At 41.3% G+C, this 16,756-nt stretch overlaps 1 protein-coding gene and 1 long non-coding RNA gene across 9 annotated transcripts in view; both read left to right on the top strand.

Moving 5' to 3' along the window:
- The window catches only part of wt1b (WT1 transcription factor b), a 36,797-nt gene extending 27,444 nt beyond the window's left edge, over nt 1–9,353 (top strand). For 5 of the 8 annotated variants that reach the window (XM_061766028.1, XM_061766029.1, XM_061766027.1 and 2 more), the window contains 6 exons: nt 686–766; nt 3,127–3,232; nt 3,316–3,463; nt 7,267–7,356; nt 8,495–8,587; nt 8,732–9,353. In XM_061766028.1, coding sequence (XP_061622012.1) covers nt 686–766; nt 3,127–3,232; nt 3,316–3,463; nt 7,267–7,356; nt 8,495–8,587; nt 8,732–8,853 — 640 coding nt within the window. In that variant the 3' untranslated portion in view covers nt 8,854–9,353. The remainder of the gene's footprint in view (nt 1–685; nt 767–3,126; nt 3,233–3,315; nt 3,464–7,266; nt 7,357–8,494; nt 8,588–8,731) is intronic. The other 3 variants (XM_061766023.1, XM_061766030.1, XM_061766025.1) reach the window with 2 other exon arrangements.
- Nucleotides 9,354–11,800: 2,447 nt separating this feature from the next.
- LOC133466200 (uncharacterized) lies at nt 11,801–12,328 on the top strand. Its single transcript, XR_009784885.1, has 3 exons — nt 11,801–11,939; nt 12,038–12,119; nt 12,208–12,328. It is a non-coding gene; the product is annotated as an uncharacterized LOC133466200 (long non-coding RNA).
- The last annotated feature ends 4,428 nt before the right edge of the window (nt 12,329–16,756 follow it).

Raw genomic sequence — 16,756 nt, 5'->3', positions numbered from 1 at the left:
TTAAATTATAAAAAATACATCATTAAATCAATAGCAACCAAAATCAGTTACCGTACAGTAGAACTAGATGCAAAATTATTCTCGGTTTATTTAGCATTTTATGCATTTAGTAGCTTTATGGCAGAAGGGATGAAATGTTTCCACGCCCACACATAATGCTGCCCACCTGAGGAGATGAATGCAAATTCATTTCATGTGATGAGGTTGGGATTTGCTGGCTTTCGAGGCACAATTTTTTTCCCAGCATGATGTGTCATGGGTAACACGTCTGCCTCACAGTCTGAGGTTTGAATCTCGGCTCCGAGTTTGCATGTTCTCCCCGAGCTTGCATGGGTTTTCGCAGGCTTCCTCCCACATTCCAAAAACATGCACGTCGGGTTAACTGAAGTCTCTAAATTGTGCATTCGTGCAAATGTGAGTGTGAATGGTTGTTTGTCTGTATGTACCCTGTGAATGGCTGGCAACCAGTCCACTCTGTACCCCACCTCATGCCCGAAGTCAGCTGGAATTGGCTCCAACTCACACGCAACCCTAATGAGGACAAGTGCTGTAGAAAATGAATGGACGGATTTTGTTTGAATTGAAATTTTTGACCTTGTGGGCCTTTAACTTTTCTATAGCACAATTGTCCTATATGTCACCACAAAATTAAAGTGTTAATCACTGCGCTATTGCTTCTTATCAGTGATAACCTGTACCAAATGGCGTCTCAGCTGGAATGCGTCACGTGGAACCAGATGAACACGCTGGCATCTTCCATGAAGAGGTAAAAACCTATTGCTGTTTTCTTAAAAGTCTTAATGAGAGGGGGGGAGGGAGGGGGGGGGGGGGGGGGGGGGGGGGAAGCCAGATGGCTGCTGGCAGGCTGCCGAGCAAATTCAGAAAGCGGAGATAAGGATGATATTGTTTGAATGTTTCACTGTGCAGGCTCGTACGAGTCTTTGGAAAAATAAAGAATGATACACACTTCTTCAAGGACTCATTTATCGGTCATATATTGGTCAGCATGTTTATGTGAGCTATTTTGGTACACCTGCACAGTCTCATAACATCCAATACAATAACTCTATCCAAAATGTTTCTTTTACAAAGATGATAATGTTCAGTTTAGGTATTAATTTAAAAACATGTCTATGACAGTGGTTGTGGTTACTTTATTGAGATATACAGTAGCTGAGTGAGACCAATCATGGGGAACATCTCTTGGTAAACTTTTTATTCACTTGCCCACCAAGTAGAGCAACATTTTTTTAAATTTATTTATTTATTTATTTATTTATTTTTAAATAAGATTGTGCAGGTGTACCTAAACAAGTCAAATAGCATCTTCATAGTCTGCAGTGGAACCAAAGTTGATTTGGTTATATAATTTGTTGTAATTAAACATATTGTCCATTGTATAATAACACTAAAGAAATGTGCTTGAAATTAATTTGGATATGTAATTGATACTTGGGTGACTTGGCATTTCTCATATAGTTCGCTCACGCAGACAAATTCACTGTTTATCCATAAAGCACTGCTCACCATACATACCACCATCCGCACTCTCCCTTCCAGTTCTTTCTTTAACCTCTTCATTCAAGTATGCACCTCTTTTGTTCGCTTTTCTTTTAAATTTTCTGCCCCAAATGTCTGGAACACCCTGCAACAAACAATAAAACTCACCTCCATCATCCTAATATCATAATTTAAAAAGTTAATGAGAGGAAACTGTACACCATTGCGGCACCTGTTTTGAGCCTTTTATTCACCATGTACTATGATGTAACTATATTACACTGTACAGTTTGAGGTCTATTCATTTATATTTGCTTTTACTTTGCATTGTTTTACTCTGTTGTCTCTCCATCTTGGACCTGGCGTTGCAAATGAGAATCTGTTCTCAATTGCCTTACCTGGATAAATAAAGGCTAAATAAATAAATATTGCACTGAGCAGCCAGACCCTTTCCTATGCTGCAGTAAATTTTGGTTCCATGCTTATCATCATACTTTTGCAGCTTGCAATAAGTGTTACACTTTTGTCGTGGCATCACAAGAAAAAACAGAGCCAAAACTCAAAACTTAGTTTTAGTAGTTGTGTACAGCACGCAGGTTGGTTTGAAATACTAGTTTTATTACAATTTTTTTCAATAATTTAGTTTGAACTCCAAATTGTACAAATTTGGGTCATTGGCCTAGAGATTTCACTGCACGTAGATGATCCTAACAAACACCGTAATTTCCCGTGTATAATGCACACCCCCAAAGTTGACCTCAAAATTGCAGAAAACCCTTACACCTATGTATAATGTATTTTTACAATGCATGATTTTGCTTCTACCCATATGATCAAAACATGAAGTATTATCTGTATTTTGTAAGTTTTTTCAAATAATTATTCTGAAGTTAAATACCTCATTTGAACACAATACTTTCTTTTTATTTACTTGCTCTTATTTTGAAATTCACAGCCCTACTTTTATTTAGTAAATGAGAAGACACACAGTTGTGCTTATATGTTTTATTACCCAGGCAGGATTTGTAAAATGTGCACACTTCTTTTAAGGAAACATGAAGGACCAGACGAAACACATTTAATTTTATTTGAATGGGATTCAAATTAAACTGTCAAGCATTTCAGAGAAGCATTATTATTAAACAAAACATAACTGTAAAGAAATTAATTATGGTTGTTGTTAGTCATCAGTTTTATTACAAAAAAAATATATATATATATATATATATTTCACAAATTCTCCCTGGGTATGTAAACATATAAGCACAATTATACATATATGCAATCATATGTACCCCTGTCATATTGGAATGAAAATGCCGTCTACACCTTTTTCATAACCTCTAGGTGGCATACTAGAATGAAAGTGAACAACTTTTTCATAACCTCTAGGGGGCGGTGGCATAGTGGAATGAAAGTGTACAGCTTTTTTATAACCTCTGGATGGCGGCATACGTTGATAAAATGTGCAAGTCTTTTTAATTTTCTCCTATACCTATGTATAATGCGCACTATTGGCTTTTGACAATTTTTTTGTGTAAAAAATGCGCATTATACACGAGAAATTACAGTACATCATAATCTTTGCTTTGGAGGCCTAATTTCATTTTTGTATTTTCTTTGTAGCGGCCACACGACCAGCTATGACAGCGAACCCATTGCCCCGGCCCCACCCATGCTGGTGAGCGCCCAGTACCACATCCACACACATGGTGTCTTTAGGGGGCTTCAGGTCAGTCAAATAAATGCACATACATGCACGAAGGAGGTCAAAACAGGTAATGAATGAAAAAAGTGTGCTCTTCTTCCAAAAAGGATGTAAGACGGGTTCCTAGTCTTGCTCCTCCAGTGATGAAGTCATCTGACCCCGGTGAGAAGCGTCCATTTGTGTGCGCCCACCCCGGCTGCAGCAAGAGGTACTTCAAACTTTCACATCTGCAGACGCATGGACGGAAACACACAGGTGAGTTTATCTCTTAATGTATCATGCATACATGTTATTGTTGAATGAAAATGTCTGTGTGAAAGGGAGAAATATAACAAATGAGGTGGGCAAACGTTTGTGTTCAGGAGCCACTTCTTTTTTTTTTTTTTATGTTTTGTATTTTTAAATGGCCATATGAGGTAAAAACATTTTCATTTGTATGTAAGGCCCACTGCACACCACGAGATGCGGCCAAACACGATTTGGACTGGACCATTTTTTTTTTTTTAAATGACAGTCGGCGACTCACAGCCGCACATTGAGCGACTTAAAGGTCAGATGACAAAGATGTTATTGGGTCAGTTAAAATTCATATTTGCATTGTTTATATGTTATGTAATACATGCACGTAACTTCCAGCAAGTTTTCAAACATTGTTTAGCTAAAAAATTTGTTTTTATGACACATATTGAGTCCTCCCCAAACATACCAGAAGTTACTCTATCCACCACAAGGGCTACCAGAAGTGTCGTTGAAATTGACAAACACAGCGCTACACTCTATACGCAATGGCGAGCAACGTGTTGGAATATGAGGAGGAGGAGGATTTTGACGTACAGGAGCACTCAACTGAACTTGGCATCGTCAAACCGTACATGTTTGAGCCGATCAGGAGGTCAAAACCTGACAGTGACGACGACGAGCAGCCAAGTAGCAGCTGTACAACAGAAAAAGAGAGTGGCAAAAAGCAGAAGGTGCATTCTGCATCATATTTATCGATTTAACTGCTGTATATCTGCTATATAATCACTTCAAAATGGCAGATGTGGTTTGTAAAGGGGTTCAAGAGCTATCAAGAAGATTTTAAAAATTTCTGTCCTATGACCTTTAATCTGTGGACGCCTTGAACAGCGAGCATGTATAGGCTTTTGAAGCTGCACGTACAATATATTGTACTTTGTCACTTTTATTAAACCATAAAAAGGTAGAGTGAGAGTTAAGGAAGAACCGGGTTGCTACAGAGAGAGGACTTAGGCCAGAATAAGAGAAGAGTGAGGATATATTGAAGGGGTCAGCTCGTTCCAATTCACTTGACTGTATCGGCGCGGTACGTCCATTTTGGTGACAGAGACTGCAAGCTTCGCTTTTCCATCCATAGGTACATATGAAATTCCCAAGTTTGTATCAGTACAGTTAAGTATTGTTGTAAAATTCAATATGCAGTATGTATACTTTATATATTATATTTGTATGGCTTGGCGGCGGCCGGCTGGGTCTCGCTAGCTTAAAACCCAGAAATTTATTTTTAGTCTGCATTGAAGCTCATGTGCGATTTGATTGGCTGTAATCTACGAATTGCTACATCGTGCAACTGTGAATCGTCACAAAACCAGTGGCCTAGTGATCAGTCAGTCATCAAAACTGTTGCCGAACACCACACATTGTGTGAGAGTTCAGTTGGGTTGGGCTGCATCGCTTGGTGTGCGGCAGGCAGGGCGCTGTGGCCTCCAGGGGGTGCCAAAAGTCAGGTGAAAATTAAAAAAAAAAACTTTTTTTTAAATAACTGGGAAACATTTGGGGGGGGGGGGGGGGAATTCACCTTCAATATAATTACATTAAAATGAAATAAAAATGAAATTAATATAAACAATTAAATAAATGAAGAGCGATGTGAACTATGCAAAGTACTTTGAAATCAGCTCATCTCGAGGCTCTCTCGCTCCAGTTTTCCCCACAATGTGCATAGTGATGCTTTCAAAGCCCCTCAGAATTTACAGCGGTAAGCACAACGGAACACTTCTTGCTCACACAATCCCTCCCTCGCAACACCAACACACATAACAGTGCGTCACAATATTAAAGAGCAATAACAACATGTAAATACATTGATTGATCTTTATCTTGAACAATCAAAACATATAAAAACTGAATAAAAATAAAGATCTCTGGACAGAAGAATATCACCTATTACAATTAAACATGCAAATGAATGAGTTCGAGAAGGGTTACAAGGAAACAAAAGCTTAATTATTTAATGTTAAACTAAAAAGTTAAAACAACTGACAGACTTGTTTGTTGTGGAGAAAATTGAAAAATGTGTGAATTATTTGTCTCTTACTACTTATTCACAATGACATATTTTCTCTTACTATGTTTGTAGATATTTATCAGAATTCTTATTATAATTAAAATGCAGATCCCAATGCACTTCAAGCACCTCATTGCGAGAGACAAATGTAAGGAATGAAACTGTCAAACTACTGAATGTTAAAATAAAGTAAGACCTAAGGAAAATGTTCCTTGGTCATTGAGTAAAATACAGATGAAATCTTTCATCACTGAATTAATCTCTTTCAAGTGGGCAAGCTGCACATATTTGCAATAACTTGACAACTAACTTTTAATATGGAAACTATTAGACAACATAGATTAAAATTTAAAAAATCTCAATTAATCTTATGACAAATGACATAGCAAATACTCCCTCCTCTAACTGATTGGTATACTGCTCGTTCTCTGTTAGGGTAGGGGTAAATTTAATGATGTGACCCCAGAGAACTCTGGAAACAAACAAAAGCTGTCCAGAACAGAGGGAAAAAAGAAAAGAAGAGGGAAAACGGGAGAATGAGAGGTCAAGTTGTTGCTACTTTTGGTTTGTCCCATTAGATGTCAGAACAGCAAGTGCAGCATGATTTTTTTTGGGCATTGACGATACAGTAATGAAATCAAATGTTCTATTTTACATTTTAAATTGTGTGGCATGTTTTCTTGGAAATTAAAGGCCCTGCTAAAAACTATTGGTACTTGACTTTTTTGTCAGTTTATGTAAATCATTAACGGATGGGGGCGCCATATGAACACATGCCTTGGGTGCCACATTAGCGAGGGCTGGCCCTGGCGGCAGGCTTAAGATAGACAGTAAATGTAAAAAAGTCTACACACCCCTTTTCAAATGCCAGGTTTTTGTGATATAAAGAAATGAGACCAAGCTAAATCATCTCATAACCTTTTTTCACCATTAATGTGCCACTATTTAAAGTGCCCTTGAATAACCCCGAATAAATTTCAGCGCTTTTGTTGCTTACTAGCAGAAGCCTGAATGTTTTGTGTTTCCACTGACTGGTGTTTGCAGCTATTTATAATTTCTTCCACATTGACTAAGGCCCTGGTTCCTGCCGAAGAAGAATTCAAATGTTTTTGCAAAATGTAACCAGGTGTGTAGGTTTTTCTTTGCAAGAGAAGGCTTCCATCTTACCACCCTAACGGACAACCCCGACACTGAAGAAGAAGAAAGGAGATTGTTGTCACATGTACTAAATACAATACAATACTTACAATACAAATTCTGCAGCTCCTTCAGTGTTGCTGTTGGCCTCTTGGCAACCTCCTTGACCAGTTTTCCTCTCATCTTTTCATCAATTTTGCAGGGGCGTCCAATTATTGGTAATGTCATTGTTGTGTCATTGCGCCACTTGATGATGACTGTCTTCATTGTGTTCCATGGTATATGTAATGCTTTGGAAATGCATTTGTACCCTTCTCCTAACTGATACCTTTGAACAATGAGAGCCGTCTGATACTGTGGAAGCGCTCTGCTGGAAGGTGTGACTACGAAAATGTCAGGAAAAGCCTACTAGACCATCTGAACATTATATGGGGTTAATCAGAGGCACTTCAAATGATGGCACTTTTGTGCTGACACCCATTTAACATGAGTTTTAATATGATTGCTTAATTCTGAACAAGAATGCCTGGCTTTTGTCTTTAGCACTCATATGTTCACTTATAGGTTAAGGAAAATGGAATAAAACCATTCAAAAATGCGGTGATTTACGTTGCAGGAGAGAAGCCGTACCAGTGTGATTTTACAGACTGCGGCCGTGGGTTCTCGCGCTCAGACCAGCTGAAGAGACACCAGCGCAGACACACAGGTACTGTAAAGTCAAACTTTTGGGTTTTTTTTTGCCCATGCACCAATACGCTCACTCAGTTTCATGCTTCACCATCAGGATTGTACATTATTAGTCATGTAACAAGCAGTGGAACATAACCACATCAATTGAGATACCAGACATTACCTCTTCAGTAGAACCCTCCCTGGTCCATAAACCATCACACACTTTGTATTGGACATGTTTATATGCATTGTGGAATTCAGGTTATTGTAGACTATGTTTGTCCAGTGTGTCTACTTAAAATGTTTTTAATGTAGCATGCAGGTCACAGGTTTCTTTGGAACGACAATGAAGGCGTGATTCAGATTCACTGGAGTTTACCATCTGTTTTTTAGATGTATTTCTAGTTCTTTTGTGTCGATAACGAACTTTGAATCATATTAAGTAATGCATTACACTTATATAGTGCTTTTTTTAAACACTCAAAGATGCTTTAGAATTGCAACATTATTCATTCACTCCCCAGTCACACCTGGTGGTAGTAAGCTACGTGTGTAACCACAACTGCCCTGGGGCAGTGGCTGCCATTCTGCGCCTGGGGCCCCTCCGCCTACCACCACACATCCAAACACATCCATTCATGAGCAATGTGGGTTAAGTGTCTTGCCCACGGGCACAGCGACGACATGCGCACGGGCGGGGATACGAACCGGCGACGCTCCGGTTTCAGGGCGTACTCTTATCCTCCGCGCCACACCATTCACAAGTACATAATTAAACATACATACGCAATTCAGTTTTCAGTTTTAAACCCAAGGTTCATATGAGTTAATAGAATAGAACAAATGTTAAGTAAAAGACAAAGAGAACAAACTTACATGAATCCTTATCATCCATATCCAGGTACAGTACCATATGGTAAGCAATTAGATCTCTAGGGGGACCATATATTTTTTATTAAAAAACAATTTCAGCAGCTTAATGCATAAGTTTTTTAATTTTTGTGTGCGTGAATTAAAAGTCATTTGTAATACAACACAATTATCCTCTATTACTAATGATATAATTATGTGAACTGTGTAATATTTTCCATTACATGAAAGTGACTGCACTGTCGAGTCATCAGGTAATAATTTGAAATCAAAGTAACAATTTTAAAAACATGTTCGTGCAGGAGTGAAGCCCTTTGAGTGCGAGACGTGTCAGCGAAAGTTTTCACGGTCAGACCATCTTAAGACTCACACTCGGACTCATACAGGTAAAACAAGTGCGTATACCTTTTGATCTTCCTCCACCGCATTCCTCTCCTGGTCGGTCTTTATGAGCCTGGAGATGGTCCGCTTGATCATTACACTGAACATTTGAACGCACGCTCTCATTCAATGGGCCTTTCCCCCCGCTTCCTATTCAGGCGAGAAGCCGTTCACGTGCCGCTGGTCCAACTGTCAGAAGAAGTTTGCCCGCTCCGACGAGCTGGTGCGCCACCACAGCATGCACCAGAGGAACCTGACCAAACTGCAGCCTGCCATCTGAGCCAGGAAGGTGGCGATGCAGTGTGCCAGCCAGTAGCGAGAGAGCCAGGTCAGAGGTCGCGGTGCCTTGCCAAATGTGCATAAGTGGAGGTCACAGCTGATGCCAACCCACCTCGACCACGTGGCATTCGCAAAGTTCACAAGATGCACCTCAGCCAGCATTTTTATTGGGTCAATTCCACTGAGAGGTTTTTACCACCTTATAACTGAGCCCAGAATTGAAAGAAAAAAGACCACACAAGGAAACAGTTGATGCTTTATTTTATATTTGACATAATAGCACACTTGCACTGTTGTTTGGTTTTCTCGTACAAAATGTGCTGGATCGTGTAAACTGGATTTAGGAAATGGACAAAGGTGATCTGTTGCTTTGGAGAGTGTAAATACACACAATGCACACCGAATAACTTTGTACATATGTGATGTATATGCTTACTTTTACAGATATTCCTTTTGTCTTATGTATGTTTTGTAAGTCTATAAATGCCGACCTACATCATTCTCCAGTTTTTGTGTGCGCGTGCTGTCAGGTTAAGAGGCCACCTATGATAGAGGTGTTTGGGGAGTGACACGTAGTAAAGCAGCACCCCACCGACACTCTGACAGGGTGCAGGTCTCACCCTCCTAAATCTCTACTGCACATCTTCATAACTGGAAACATCTGGTGTTCAATAAATCTCATTAAAAAAAGACACATACCAAACTGACACTACCTCACTGAGTAACACCCCCTTCCTGCAGGGCCCCAACATGCACTATTAAAGTCCTTATAAGTATTCAAATTATTTTGAGGCGTGGCCACTATAGCCACTGGAAGCAAAAGTGTGTATGTTTACTGCCATGTAACATAAATGTCATTGGTTAATTATGCCTGGCACGGTGGACAACTGCTTCAAAGTTCTGGGGACCGGGGTTCAAATCCCGGCCCCGCCTGTGTGGAGTTTGCGTGTTCTCAACGTGCCTGGGTGGGTTTTCTCCGGACACTCCGGTTTCCTCCCACATCCCATCCACATGCGTGGTAGGCTGATTGAAGACTCTAAATTGCCCGTAGGTGTGAATGTGAGTCCGAATGGTTGTTTGTTTCTATGTGCCCTGTGATTGGCTGGCGACCGGTTCAGGGTGTACCCCGCCTCCTGCCCGATGACAGCTGGGATAGGCTCCAGCACGCCCGCGACCCTAGTGAGGAGAAGCGGCTCAGAAAATGGATGGATGGATTGTTTTTCAAGTTGCTTCGTGTTGCCAGTCAAAATTTGAGTTCCGAGCAAACCACAAAAACAAAATGAGAAAAAATGCACACAGCTACAGAAGGCCGGAATTCAAATCCAGAAGCTCACGCGAAGGCTCACGAGCTTCCTGATGTCACACACTCGGCCACGCCCCTCAAAGACAAGTCACACATACAACAGTTGACTAGATTTGTCCCCTGACATACAGTAATTGCACTTCAGTTTATTCCTTTAATCTTTTATGTTTTTATACAATAATACATTGCGATCTGTCTTTCTTTAAAAAAATGCTTTTTTCAATCGATCTGTTGGTTATTTTTTCAGTTAATGAATCGGATAAAAAAAAACACTTTGCCTATCCCTTTATTCAAAAACGATATTTCAATTTGACAGTACAGAAAAGGCACAAACATAAACTGGTTATGATTCAGTTACTGCTTTGGTCCGTAACCTCAGAAAATAGGCAAACATTTGGATCATTGTTTTCCAAAGTAAAAGCAGATTTTTGCAGGTGTCTTATTTTGAATAAACACAAAGATAATCAGTCTGCTTTTCATGGAGGACTACAGAAATCTGTTAAGAGTTAAGAGTCGTAAATTCTAAGAATTTGGACAATTTCAAGTTAAACGGGGTCTTTGAACGATTATTGTCAAAATAGCTGTCGATTAATGTGATCATTGATTAGTTGTCGATTAATTCATTGTTGCAACTTTTGGGTTAATGATTTGCATATATTCAGTAAAGATGTAAGGTTTAGTGGTCAGCACATGTGCCTGACAGTTGCACAATTTGGGGTTTAAATCTCGGCTCAGGCCTCCCTGTGTGGAGTTTGCATGTTTCCCTCATGCTTGCGTGCGATTTCTACAGGTCCTCTGGATTCCTCCCATGACACTGACGAGGGCAAGCGGTGTAGAAAATGGATGGATTTAATGGCTCCCTTTACTATATTGAGCAGTGCAGTTTTGTTCATATGAGGTCAAGAAAGACATTTAACACAGGAAACCACATGATGGCAGTGTCAGCATTCACACCTTTAGTGCACCATATTCTACTTTTGTGTGTGTGTGTGTGTGTGTGTGTGAAGCTTGTGTTCCCTCCACTCAACCTCAGTGCTACAAAGTGGCCAGAATAAATATGCTAATGCAGACGGAAGTGAGAACCAGGAAAGAGGCTCTCAGAGTGTGCATCATCATCATCATCAAATATGCATCATCTGGACGGACTTGTGGGACAGCTCGTGCCAGGCGGTCGCCCTTTACGAGATCAGGTGACTCAGCTGCAGCAGGTGTGTTAATAAAATATGAGCCAATGTGGGCACTAAGCGGGCTACTGGTGTCACGTAGCCGGAAGGCGAATTTAACTGAGTAATTTAATAGAGTCGATGTGCTAGTATGCGCTTTGTCCTCACTAATAAGACAATGCGCTAGGAGAGTGACTGTGCCTTACGAGTAGTGCCACCAACGAATCAGTGGTGATTCAGATTGACTCACGAATCAGAATTTTCGAATCGAATTCGAATCAAATGCTTATATTTCAAATACTTTATTCTGAGAAGCTCTGCAATGCTGCCCATGGTTGCTGACATTTTGACTTAGTGCGCATCACCTCTGCGTATGTACGTACGCATTGGAGCTTGAGGGACGTCTTCATAAAGTTTGTTTTAAAAAAACAAACTGATGTCCGCACTGAAGGAGGCTTGCATTCCGGGCTCTCCAATGAGTTGCATGGATTACATGGAAGCCGAAAGGGAGTCATCGCTGGAGAAGGCAACTGCGGCAGGCTGAACACTGAACTGCAGCAACAATACAGAAAAACTAATTTTTGTCACTTCGCTCGAGCGGGGGCGTAAAATGGGGCACTAGTAAGTACAGAAACATGGCATAATTAGATGGTGAATACATTTGCACACACTTAAGTGAATTAAACTTTTCCTCTGCAAACCTGGACACAATCGAGCAGATTGAAACGACTTTGGGGTCACGGGTTCTTCATTTGAAGGTGGCGATCCTGCTTGTTTTCCCATCCACGTAATGGCTGCGAGGTAGCATGTCCTTCATGTGTTTTTTTCTGCTTCTTAATCCAGAGCACTTTGATTAAGACGCGCCTTTGCCTTTGTTCTCCCTCCACAGGGGGCTGCCGGCAAGCGGAGGAAGATCACAGGGACGACCGACTTGAACATTTTACTCACTCTGCTTCACTCTTAACTGCAGGCTGCCAAGGCTGTGTCGAGCACAAAGACCTCGTGCCTTTATATAGTCAGTCATTACCGCCGTCATTATGGCACACATTCAAAGAGATGCTAACCTCTGCATTGATCTCGCAGCCTCCGTCAGAATCTGCTTGATTGAAAAAGTTTCAGCGTAAGAGTGAGTGAACCAAGTGTAAACTGAGAAGTTTTGCAAATGTGCAATAAAAAAAATAAACATGGAAAACACTGGGATTGGCATGCCAGGCCAGTAGTTGGCGATGTCACGTTGAAGACTGTCTCTCCATCCATCAATTTTCTCTCTTTTAGTGGTTCTCAAACTGGGGTTCGCTGTACTTTGAGGGCCACGAAATAATTTGCATCCATCCATCCATCCATTTTCTGAGCCGCTTCTCCTCACTAGGGTCGCGGGCGTGCTGGAGCCTATCCCAGCTGTCATCGGGCAGGAGGCGGGGTACACCCTGAACTGGTTGCCAGCCAATCACAGGGCACATAGGAACAAACAACCATTCGCACTCACAGTCATGCCTACGGGCAATTTAGAGTCTCCAATTCATGCATGTTTTTGGGATGTGGGAGGAAACCGGAGTGCCCGGAGAAAACCCACGCAGGCACGGGGAGAACATGCAAACTCCACACAGGCGGGGCCGGGGATTGAACCCGGGTCCTCAGAACTGTGAGGCTGATGCTCTAACCAGTCGGCCACCGTGCCCCAGTGTGGCAGTGTATTTGAGAATATAGTCCTATTTTTTTTGGGGGGGGGGGGGGGTACACCTTCACGTTAAAATGTTACTTTCGTCATTCATTCAACTTTAACTTTAATATTATAATATGACATTATCTTGGAAAAATAACTTTATTCTCACTAGAATACAACTTTTTTTCCTGACAAAATACATATTTGTTGTAAAGAATACACCTTTTTTTTTTTTACATTGTACGTTTTTTTTTCTATAAAAATACGAATTTGTTATCATAATATTATAATGTTTTTCTCACCAAAAAAGTCAGGTTTTTTTCTCCATTCCTATGGCATTGTAGTTATGTTTAATTGGCATTCGGATTATGGGGGGGTTCTTGAAAACAATTCTCCCCCATAAGCAGTACCTGGATAGACGTAAAATGTTTAAAGAAACCCTGTTTTTGCGCTTTTCCTCGCTCGGGTCGCTGGTGAGCTGGAGCCTATCTTAGACGAGAGAATGGGTACACACTGGAATGGTTGCCACCCAATTGCAGGGTATAAATAAACAAACAACCATCGTAGTTATGGTTTCTTCTTGGTGCCAGTTCTAATGGTGAAACCACATAAATGAATACTCGTGTAACAGTGGCTGCTCGTCAATAGTGGGCGCTAGGGTGCCGTCCCACTCGACACGGTGGTCACGTTACTATCCTTGCAGACAAAAATGAAATCAAAATATCGATAATAAAATGCGAATCTTAAGCAGGATTAATAGTACAGGGAGTAATGAGTAAAGTTGTTTCGCTTGTGTGTGTTGTCTGATGGGTGACGCACTTCTGGTTTGGGACGCACAAATCTTTACCCTTTGACTCGTTAAGAGTTTGACATGCGCAGTAGCTCGTCTTCAAGGCAATAGTAGGACAAAGGTGGGGCGCAGAATTCCAGCGCACCGAGCTGGCCGACGTCACGTCCAACTGCCACGGCTAGGTCTCTATGAACAGTATGCACCACTGCTACGTTCCATCAATCTCGTCAATATTTACTCGCTGTCTGCAGAAATTGCTGTTTATTTTACTTAAATTTTTCCGTCTCATCGTCAGGTTGTAGTTTTGAATGTAAGTTTGCTAACATTGGTTGCTAGCTTGTTATCACGCTGACTTGATGTGGGTGTTGTCGTACTAGAGCAGCTCCAACTACCGGAGACAAATTCCTTGCGTGTTTTTTTTTTTTTTTGGACATACTCGGTGATGATTCTGATTCTGATTCTGATTCTGCTCACTCATGACAGACCAGCGTGCATGCATGTGTGAGTGGTTCCAAAGTCCTGTTCTTGTGTAAACAGGCCCAGACCACATTGTTTTGTTTGTGTGTAAACAGCCTTGAAGTGTGAGGAAGACGCGCGTACACACACAGACACACACACACCACCCCACCAGATGCCCCCTCAGATGTAATGCTGGCCGCCTGCCTTCGAGGTGTGTCGGCGTGGGTAATCTCAGGTGACATACACCTGGTAAGGCTCTGCTCCACGCGTCTGGAAGACAGCACGCCTGCTTGTGTCATGTGTGAGCCTTGAAAGATCTCTTTTTTTTAATATATATATATATATATATATATATATATATATATATCAAACACTGTCTATAACAGGGGAGGGTAAAGTTTGGGCCCCCCTCTCCCAGCCACATACGGCCCAAAACCTTCTTAAATGTGGCCCATTGAGCATTTACATCATTAAAGTCATATATATAAAATAGCTGTACAAAGTCTATGCGCCCCTGGCAGATTGGGGTGGGCGCACCTCACAGAATGGGTGGTTGCCCATATCACCAATATCAGAAACCGCCCCTTGTATGTATATATAAATAAACATATTTATATATATATATTGTAATCATCATCATGTTGTAATGTTGGTTTTACCTCACTGATTAGAATACATGACCTGAATAGAGAATACTTTTGAAGATACTCTGTATACAGTACACAATTATATACACTAAATGAACAACTCATTTAAATAGACACATTGCTCCATCTTGTGATCGGATCAGTGAGCGTTTTTTTAAACTCTGTGATCGGCCCCAAAAATCCTGATCGTGTAAAGCATAATTGGGACACCTGATAATTGCACCTACAAGAACTACCGTTAATCTTTTTTTTTGGTTTTTTTTTTCAGAGCTCAGAGGTCACTGATTTTGGAACTGGGAGAGGGCCTGTCGAGTTCATCAGCAGGTTAAAGGTCATGTCCAACCATGCCATTTGGGACCCTGGAAGCATTAAATGTATTTTGATACTTTTGGCCACATTTAACTTGACATATTTTAAACAGTGCTCTTTTATATATATATATATATATATATATATATATATATATATATATATATATATAAAGAGCACTCCCTTGTTATTATGGGAATATTATTTTCCATATGTCATTCGGTGAAGTCCCAGGTGCATCCAACATTATCATCCAGCTTCTGTTGTGATGCCTTATGCCAAAAAGATATTAGTTATCCTCCGTGGGCTGGAAAGGTCAGTGCGCATATAGCTCAGGGGGAGTGAGGGGGCCTCCGCGGACCCCAAGGGACCAGGCCCCAGAGAGAGAAAACTTACTTGGAGGCCTGCGTGCAAGGACCGTACTGCAACAACAGGAGGCGCTGTTAGGGTTTGTTGGCATGCTAAGTCGGGCATGTTGTTTTCCCAGACAGCCTCGTTCCCATCGCGCTCCCCTCAGGCTCTTGCGCGAAGCTCTGTACAGTCTAAGGGGCTGAGGGGGTCTTGGGGCAGGGGGGTTGGAATTCCCTGTGGTGTAGCATGGAGCCTGAGGGGCTCCGGTGTGCCGGAGCACGGGGAATGCTTTGGCCTAGAGGGGCCTGGAGCTCAGATGGAACCTAGAGGGTCATTTTTCTCACTCAGGGAGCAGATAGAGGAAGACAGCGAGGGGAAAACACCTTAAGAGGAGGCTCCCGTGAGGATAAATACACACAAATGTACACACCAATGTAATGTTGATTTTTGAAATTCCATTCTCTTCTTCGTCGTCTTTCATCTCCTCGTGTATTCCGCAGGAAGATGTTCACCTCTAACAGGATTAGATACATCTCCATCATGTGAGATATAAGATCACAAAGCAAACCAAGACCCCCTGGGAAAGAGGGGGAATGAAGCACAGTCTTCTCCTGCTCCTCTTCCTCCTCTTCCCCTCCATCCCACAGGATTCCAGATGCTGGGAAGAGAGGAGCAGAGGAAGGAGGGAGACAAATGTGGACAAATGGAGCGAGAGAAGCATTTTGTCCAAAGATATCAGTCTCAATGGGATAACATTGACTCCACTCGTACTGTAAGTGGAAAACAACTACAGTATGGCTCACGGTTAATATTACATATGACATTTTCATCATGGTTTGGATGACGAAGGCAGCAAAGCACTGACCGAAAACATCCACACACTGGACATTTTATTAGGCACACCTCTACAGTTCAACATGAGATGAGTGCTGCGTTGAGATACCAGTGACCCGACTTAAAGGTTTTACAAGATTGGAGCACTCATTCAGCCATTTATTTTACTTTGAATTGAGTGCAATATTTTGTGATAAGACATAGATACTTGAGATATTCAGCTCACTTCACAACAAGCAGCAGTTTGGCAGATAGTGAACAATTCTTCAAAAAAGAGGCTTCTATCTGTTTAACTCCCACTTGAAGTTGACTGTCAAACTAAACATTAAACAAAGACAATTGCACATTGTGTATTGAAACAAACCACGTAGCTTCGCAAAGAATA

Source organism: Phyllopteryx taeniolatus, chromosome 2 (assembly GCF_024500385.1).
Source record: "Phyllopteryx taeniolatus isolate TA_2022b chromosome 2, UOR_Ptae_1.2, whole genome shotgun sequence".
NCBI lineage: Eukaryota > Metazoa > Chordata > Actinopteri > Syngnathiformes > Syngnathidae > Phyllopteryx > Phyllopteryx taeniolatus.
This window is presented reverse-complemented; position numbering and strand designations above follow the sequence as displayed.